This window comes from Hakea prostrata, chromosome 1 (assembly GCF_041222555.1).
Source record: "Hakea prostrata isolate BN-2017 chromosome 1, UWA_Hpros_2, whole genome shotgun sequence".
Classification (NCBI taxonomy): Eukaryota; Viridiplantae; Streptophyta; class Magnoliopsida; order Proteales; family Proteaceae; genus Hakea; species Hakea prostrata.
In genome coordinates, this window is record NC_142600.1 from 4780570 (window position 1) to 4789328 (window position 8759).

Genomic DNA, 8759 nt, shown 5'->3' on the forward strand with positions numbered 1-8759 from the left:
TAAGAATTATACCCATTTGGTTGTAAAACTCTTTAGATTCATGAAATCTAGAGATTCACCTTTTTACAATAAAAACATGAAATTTGTAGATTTATGGGTAAAGGGTGAAATTCAAAGATTTCAAAAAAGTTATACATTTGCACATTCACAAAAATCACATCTATAAAATAGCTTTTTAGGATGAATCTACAGATTTCATTCCACAACCAAACATCTAATTTTATAAATTATAACTCCATAGATTTGAAATCTCCAAAATCATGTAACCAAACAGGCCCTTAAATTGCTTGGATCATGCGCATTAAGTCGAGATTTCGGACCTCGGTCGAAATTTAATTTCAAACATCGAATTTCATGGGGTCGAGATTGAAATTTTGATCCAACAACTAAATGCACAAGACTCAAGCAAGACCCCAAATACAATGATGTTTTTTTCTTTCACTACTTGAGTTCACATTGTCTCCCCTAATGGCTGTTGACTACGAATTACAATGGCCCACAAGATTGACTAGATTTGCAGCGTGGCTAGGTTTGTAGAGATCGTAGAGAGTAGTGTGAAACTCGGTCATAAAACCCTAAAACGAGTTTGAACATCTCAAACTCTCAAAAGTGGCTAGAATTCATAGATCCCTCCTGAAGTTTTGAGATGTTCAAAAACCCTTCCTGTAACTATTCCTGCCCGCATTGGGTAGAGGGGAACTCGGTCATACTAGATCATTGTGAAACATGGAATCCTATAATTCAAGAATGAATCAGATCACCCAATGAAGTTGGATCATCTTCTTCTCCATTTTAACCAAGTATAATTGTGATTATTGCTTACACGGGAATCGAAAACTGAAAAGTGCTAGAAATTTGAAGTAACTTTGCATATACTATTCCTACCTTCAGCAGCAAAACAATGATTCTAGAAATGAAAGAATCTAGCAAGTCTTCAATCTCACAGTTCAAAAGCCAGCTGGAATGCCACCTTTTCTTGGATCACTTACACCTGCAAGCTCCCCAAAGATAACCCCTTCTTTTGATTTTAAACCTTCCAATTTCTGCACTACAAACTGGCAAATAGTCCCACCAGCTAGGCTTTGTAGGACATGGCCCTTCTTCTGTAGGTCAGCCCTTGTATGAGCTGGAACTTCGAAGTGGTCGCCAAAGACAGTTGTCCAGTTCTCATACTGTAAAACATTGGGGATAAGCTGCACAACAAAATTGCAACACTTGAGAACTTACTTTCTAAACTTATAATAGTAAGAAGGCCTAGTCCTCATTTACCAAAAAAAGAGAGGGTGTTCTAGTCCTCAGATGAGAGAAGCATGAGCCTGAAATCCTCTAATTATGGTTAAAATGTCTGGGAAAATGAACTGCCCTGTCTAGGATTGAATATGAAATCATTAACTCAGAATTGAATCCCGTAACAAAAAGCAAGTCTTCCTCATTGCTTCAATGAATTGGAGTCTTAAGGGAGGAGAGTGACATTAAAGTTTTCCTAGTATTTCCTAGAGCTACCTGATAAAGAATACAGGTGCTCAAGGGACTAGAATGGTCTTTTGTCAACCAGAGTTAGCAAATTGGGCTTATCGTGCTTTACCTGATGATAAGTCCTTGGAGCCATAACAGAAGAGAGTGGAGTCATTCCCCTGTCAAAATGATTCAAGAACACCTCTGCTGTTCCAGCAATGATCATGGCTCCCCCACTTGCACCAACAACTCCCTTCACTTGCTTGTCCTGGAGAGCAAGAATTAAAGAATGTTCAATTATATTGAATTGAAAATTTGCATTGCCCACTGTTCCTCAAATTAGTAGTAGTTGATTGGTTCACAAAAACAGCTGAGCAAGACGATCCGGACATGAAAACAGAAACATATTTACAAATGTCTATTACCTTAAGGACAATGGAAGGACTCATAGCAGATAATGGCCTTTTGCCTGGTCTAACAAAATTGGCAGGAGGAGGTGGTTGAAGACCGGCAGAAGCATTGACAGGCATTGAGAAATCATCCATTTCATTATTTAGAACAATTCCGGTGCTAGGTGATAGAAATAGTGATCCAAAGTAAGCGTTTATAGTACTAGTCATGGAAACAGCATTTCGCTCACTGTCTACTATAGACATATGACTAGTTCCATGGTCTTGGATTTGGTTCCACCTGGATGCAAGTGAAGTTTCAGTACAAATATGAATGGTGTAATGATCACAGTTAGAACCCCCTTAAAACATTTAAAGATAAGTTGATCTGCATTCTTTCAAGAAACCATAATTCATCTATGAATAGAATTTCTATACCTGCCACCATAATGACTAGGAGCAAAAGTCATATTGTCAAATATGGTTTTCTTCAACTTTTTGGCAAACTTGGGAGAGAGCATATCAGATAGAACTTTTGAGTCGTCAACAAAATCAGGGTCACCAAGATTCATCCTAACTGCGAATGCATGTTTCAGCGCTTCAATTTGCCGATGGATCCCCAGTGAACCAGAAACACCCCCCGGGAATCCATATTGAGCAAGAATGTTTAAAACCTGAAAGAAAAATTGGAAGACATTAAACAATGACTCTAGCCAAGGTGTTAGCCAAACAACTGAAAATGAACTGAAGATATAAATTAAATTACAAGTATCACAGCAGCACCACCAGATGGAGGTGGCATGGTCAGTATCTCAAGCCCCTTAATATTTGTAGAGATTGGTTTCTTCACTCTAACTTGATACTTTTCCAGGTCTTGCATGGTCAGTATTCCTCCAAACTTCTGAACATCTCTAACTAAACTGCGGCCAACAGAACCATTATAGAATGCATCTGGGCCATATCTTGAAATGGCTTTTAGTGTCTGTGCTAGTTTTCTGTTGTGGCATATAACTCCTGGCTGCAGTAGGCTTCCATTTGATGTGAAAATATTGCTAAGGCCCTTGTCAGCGAAGATCCCTGACATTGATTTATTCATCTGCATGTAGAGATATGGAGATATCTTGAACCCTTTTTGTGCAAGATTTTCTGCTGGCATTACTAGCCTTTTCCATGGAAGCCTCCCATGTTGTTTCCAAGCTTTGTGAAGGCCAGCAAGTTCCCCTGGAACTGCTATAGAAAGTGCACCACTAGCTTTCAAGGTAGAATTTCCACCATACATATTCTGAAGAGGAAAAACAGAATTACCAAAGATAAGTCAAGGATCCAACTATAATGAATCCAAATTTTCTATGAAGTACATCAGCTTTATTTAGTCGCAAGCATGCCATGTGATATTACTACATCAGTAAAACTGTAACAGAGGGCCTTACCTTTAAAACTGATGTCAGAGATTTGCAATTTGAATTAGCTATTTCCTTAAAAGTTACTTGAACATTTAATCTGAGATTTTCCTCGCATACATGGATTTCAAGTGAACAATACGGGATCCTACAAAGAGGGGAAGCAAATCCCGCACAGACCTACAGTTTTGGTGTTACAGCACCAAGGTTTGAACCAAACTCTGGGTACTCAGCAAAGTTCAACCAAGGCTAAACAATACAAGTGTAACCCCACCTGAGCTTCCAACTTGCTTTCCCGCATTTTAAATCAGAAGTACCCTCTAACTTCAAAATCTTAAAACTGTTGCAAGCTTCCTTTTTAGGAAAGAATTTTCAAAGTGAGGTATGTGACTAAAGTTCTGGTCTACAGCCAAGCTCTGTCTACAATTGACAATGTGCTTGGCAATCACAGATTTAGTATTGAGACCTGGCAATGCATTATCCCAGAAAGATGAAAATAAAAGGAAGTTATTAAGTAGGCAAATTTAAGCACCTGAGAAGCGTGTAGGGGAGCAGTTTCTCTCATATCCAATGCTTCTACCTTCCCACTGGCTAATCTGATCAGCATGAAAGCACCACCACCAAGGCCACTTGATGCTGGGCTCACCACACCCAAGCAAAGGGAAGCTGCAACAGCTGCATCCACAGCATTACCTCCTTCCTTGAGAACATCTCTCCCAATTCTTGAACACCGGCCGTCATCAGTGGCAACAACCCCATTGCGTGCCGTAACTAGTTCGCGTCTAGGCTTGGTGTCACTCAAATTGGAATGACTTGAACAGGTGGGCAACAGGAAGAAGAAGAGCACAGTAATGGTAGGCCACATTACCAGGAGAGCTGAGTGCATCAATAGTTAATACCAAGTTCCTCACACAAGATTTCCAATAAAGAAAACGTCAAGCAAAACATATCACACAAAATCACACCCATGAACTGCTATTACAATGTGATCGATCCTCACTAGATGTGGATCCCCTATTTTTTTTCCCTTAGCCCCTTCTCCCAAATGGGAGAAGCTCTTTCCTCCATTTGGCCCTGAATGCTCATATGGTTTGTTGGGGACCGCTCTCAAGGTCCTTCTCTGGCTCCTTCACTCCTGATCTTTGTGGAAAACTAGTTTTTGGGGCTGTAGTTTATGACTTATGGTTGGACCGTAACTTTTTAAGACATGGCAAAAAAGCTTCAGTCTTGGGCATTAATCTGCGAAATTTTGGACCGTCGGACAATCGAGAGATCTTAATCTGACGGTCTCAAATGTCTCGCTGGAAAGTATTGTGAATTTAATGCGCATTACTGAAGCAAGGTCACTATTTGGACTCGGTTTGGGAATAGAAAGTTGACTCTCTATTTTTGGGCAGTTCATCTCCTACCCGTTTGAACATCACTATTACCCATCTTCTTGTCGAACTTCTTTGCACAAATCAATGTGTGAAAGAAGCAAATCCTCAGCTACTTCTTGATGAGGCCAAATGTCAGAAATCAATCAAGCAGGACACTACTAATTTTGGAAACATTGACACAATACTAAAAGAAGAAATTCTAACGTGACAGAACTGATTAACTTTGATGAATTTTCAGAAAAATAATTACCTACCTTAGAAGTTAGAACCATATCAAGGAAAGAAGAAATACTCACATGACATGATTTATCAGTACTTTCACCCAACAAATTCTGATCAAACCAACTTCTTTCTTTTCCTTCCTACAAGGTATGAAAAATGAAATAAGTGAGGAGAAGAAGAAGAAACCAACGAGCCTTAGCTCCGGAGCTTTTTGAAACCAAAACCCTCACTCATCAAAGTAGAATATTAACTCGACATACATAAATGTTCCAAAGTCAATAGATGCATTGGGTAAAATGGCTGTCATGGTCGTTTTCAGATCAAGTTGCTCTGGTCCCCTGTTCGTCGTGAGCAAACCCAGATGTCATTATTAGGCTCCACTCTCCAATACCTTGAGTCCTTCCATTTCAACCTTCTAATGTGGAAATAAGACAGAAAATCGTCTGGGTTTGCTGCAGCTGCTATTAAACAAAAGCGAAGAAGACTTATATCTGGAACCCAAACTACTGATGCAACCAAATAAAAGATTTTTTCCTGAAAAACAATCTACCTTGTTTCAAGTTTATATTCTGCCCTTCCATTTTTCCTTTTTTTTTGTAAACAAGTTTGAATTCTGTTCGAAACCCATTTTTCCTTAGAATATTCAATCCATCATCAAGCTAACTGATTATTTATCTTGGGTTTACAACTCTTAAAAAACGAAAGGGTTTACAGCTCTTAAACAGGTTTAGATTTTTTTTCTTTCCAAAGAAAACAGGTTTAAAATTCCACCCAAGAACAAAAAAACAGGTTAAAATAAATCCATCAAGAAGAAAAAAAAACATCTTTTCTTCGCATATGCATATGAACATGTGATGTCTCACAAATTTTTGATGAACATGGGATGTCTCACAATTTTTAAATAAAAAAAGATGTCTCACAATTAATTGTTCTCCATGAGGCATTAACTATCCGTTGGGAGAATTAAAATAAGAAAGTACTAATAAAAAGATGGGGTGTCTGAATGCATATGCATATGAACATGTAATGTTTCACAAATTTTATGAACATGTGATGTCTAGTAAATTTTTTAATTAATTATTCTACATGAAGCATTACTTTCCGTTTAGAGAATTGAAATAAGAAAATACTAAAAAATGATGGGGTGAGAGAGGCTCGAACTCTCGACCTCAGGATATCTCTATAGCTATGAGACCTACGCGCTAGCCAACTGCGCCACCACCCCATTGTTATTTATTCTCTATATTTATTATAATACAAAATATGAGAACTATAAATAATTTTCCAAACTACTTTTATGAGTAATCTGTTCTTAAAGAACAGAAAAACGAACCGTTGTAACAAACGTCTCTCTGATTTGTTCTTCCGTTTTCAAAGAACAAAAGAAGACAAAAACATTTTCCAAAAATGTTACCAAATGTACCTTTGTACCTGTTACCATTACCGTGGCTTAATGTCGACCATACAAATATTTATTACCAAAAAAGAACCCAGTAATCCCGAGGGGTGGCTCAGTTGGCAAAAAACTAACGCTTCCATATAGGAAGTCAGAGTTCCAATCCTCTCAGGGCCAGGGGCGAACCTCACCTATATTAATTATATAAAAGATCTCCTAAGGATGTAGTCGTGGTGTACGAAAAACCTAAGAAGACAACCACCCATTAAAGGATAAACCCAAATCATGCAAGGACATTGGATCCTCTGTAGCATTGGTGCGCCGAGCAACTACGCTTCTGGTGGCGAGGATCATGATGACACCAACACTTGGGATATTTTGATTTATGGTGGATAACCCTACTGGAAGTACCATGATACCTAATTATGTTTGTCTTTTAGAAGGTTTTGGTTCTTGCTCAAGGTTATTTTGGCAAATGGGGGAAGGGCAAGATGGTTATTTTCTGTCCGAGTATTTCTATTTTATATTTTTACTTTTTTGTATAGACTTACTATGAGAATCTTTGCTTTAATTTCTCATGTCCTATAGCTGCAAGAACACCGTCACTGATAGCTGAATCGATAATAACACAGTTGATAATGCTGAATCTATATATCACTATAAAGCACTTTCCTTAAGAACGTAGTCCTCCGGATCAAGACTTAAAGTATTGGTATCGAGTATTTCATGAGACAGGCGATTTTAATAGGGATATTGTCTCATATTGAGTATTGTATTGCATTGGCAAAAAAGAAGAAGAGAGAAACGTATGGATGTGTATTTATTGGTCGTATCCAATATAGATACCATCGAGATGCCATAAGCCTTAAAAAAAAACTGTGTTAAAACAAAATTTACAACAGTAACCCTTGAAAGAAAGCTAGATTTTTAGTCATGACCTCAAACATCTCTGCAATGAATCCTACACTCTCTCCTTATTAAACACTTCCAGCGTCGGTGGCCACAAGATAGGTATAATAGCATATGTCTACCAATAATGAAGCACATGAAATAAATGTCAACGTAGGGTAGGTAGTCTTATCTTCTGGTGATAACAGTAGTGCTACTTGAAACACTGTTACTACTTAAGACCATTCCAGAAACACATAAAAAATGAATTTCAAAATGGTCATGTACGTTACAACTTACAACAGTAAAACATAGAACTGCAAGCATGGCTGAATTAATTTGAAGGAACGTGATAGAACCTCCCTCTGCACCTGCACCTGTAGACGATATGGCAAGACTCTGAAAAGGAGCACTCAGAGAAGCTCACCATCACCCTCCTGCATGGAAAGCATGGCCCACATGCATGTGAACAATCCGGCAGGCTTGATCCTGTGATTGGGAACCTCTCTAATCCAACTCCTTCCTTCATTGATGAGAACCCATCCTGCATCCATATATACTCCATTGATTTTCTTAATTAATTAAATTAGCCAAACCCAGAACTCAGCTCTTTTGTTCCTTTCAGGTGGTGGTGGTAGTTGGCCAAAATCTAATATATATCATAGTGAGAAACCAGTTTAATCGAGTCAAAAATATATGCAAACAGACCAGGAATCATAAAGATTCATGCAGGCCTTTAAGAACTGATCAGAACAGGTTTGAATCAGTCTGGGTTTCGTGTGTATCTTGGCTATTAATTTGCTTTACCTACACAGGAATAACCATTGCCCACATTACTCTTTCTTCTTTGGGCATAGACTGGCTCAAGGGAGCACGAGTAGAACAAGACTAGACTGCTAGATAGAATTTGATTTGTTTTCCTTGAGAGTTCTGGGTTTAGAATACTATCTGAAGTAATAAAATGATTTCAGAACACATTCTAGAGACAAAATCTATTCCAAGAATAGAAGATACCAAACCCAGCCTAAGACTCCATAATGGTAACTAGTGAGGAGAGTAAACAAACCTTGGGAGGTCCATCAGAGCCAGCTTGAGTCATGAAGCTCACTGCAGTCTCTGCTAACACAAATGTAGAAGCACTTGTAAATGAATGAAGCATACTGAGATACCCAGAAAGTATATTATTCTGCAAACAGATATGGCTTACCGGACGTCACAGTATTCATTTGGATACTTCTACTGGCAGCTGGAAAGGAAAGAAGGATAACAGTAAGGAGAAGGGCTGTACAGGCTAGAAAGGAAGAAATGAAGAACTTCATTTCTCTCAAAACCAAAGAGGAAGCTGAAGTGAAAATTTATCGTGAGAAGATTTTTATATATCTGAAGGAGGGAAAAAGGTCAATAGGGTTTGGTTTAATGGAGGTAGAGGGTGCACCTGGTGCATGTCACATGATCTATGACCACCATATGAAGCCATTTCACAGGTTTTGTTGGGTCACCAAAGACAGGAAGGAATGAAAGAAATTGGAAGAGACAATATTTAAAGCTTCTGACCTGTTACAGTTCAAATACTTTTGGTCTCAAATCTTGATATCCAATTTGTATTCAACTCTCAGGGGTGGGTGAGACT

At 38.4% G+C, this 8759-nt stretch overlaps 1 protein-coding gene, 1 long non-coding RNA gene and 1 other non-coding gene across 4 annotated transcripts; all 3 read right to left on the reverse strand.

Annotated features, from left to right (window-relative positions):
- Window positions 1-452: 452 nt before the first annotated feature.
- LOC149026855 (glutathione hydrolase 1-like) lies at window positions 453-5346 on the reverse strand. Of its 2 annotated transcripts, XM_089156767.1 has the most exons (8): window positions 5106-5346; window positions 4920-4985; window positions 3777-4120; window positions 2611-3126; window positions 2283-2518; window positions 1881-2145; window positions 1586-1723; window positions 453-1193 (listed from the first exon to the last, which is right to left on the reverse strand). In XM_089156767.1, the coding sequence occupies exons 2-8, from the start codon at window positions 4924-4926 to the stop codon at window positions 948-950; spliced, it is 1752 nt and encodes a 583-aa protein (XP_089012893.1). In that variant the 5' UTR covers window positions 4927-4985; window positions 5106-5346; the 3' UTR covers window positions 453-947. The 2 variants fall into 2 exon arrangements, with proteins under 2 accessions (XP_089012893.1, XP_089012890.1); XM_089156764.1 differs by lacking the exon at window positions 5106-5346 and having other exon boundaries at window positions 4920-5090.
- A 639-nt stretch (window positions 5347-5985) lies between these two features.
- TRNAM-CAU (transfer RNA methionine (anticodon CAU)) lies at window positions 5986-6070 on the reverse strand. The gene is given in 2 exon segments: window positions 5986-6021; window positions 6033-6070. It is a non-coding gene; the product is annotated as a tRNA-Met (tRNA).
- A 1151-nt stretch (window positions 6071-7221) lies between these two features.
- Window positions 7222-8445, reverse strand: LOC149026857 (uncharacterized). The gene is made up of 3 exons (XR_016171780.1): window positions 8337-8445; window positions 8196-8245; window positions 7222-7673 (listed from the first exon to the last, which is right to left on the reverse strand). It is a non-coding gene; the product is annotated as an uncharacterized LOC149026857 (long non-coding RNA).
- Window positions 8446-8759: the final 314 nt, after the last annotated feature.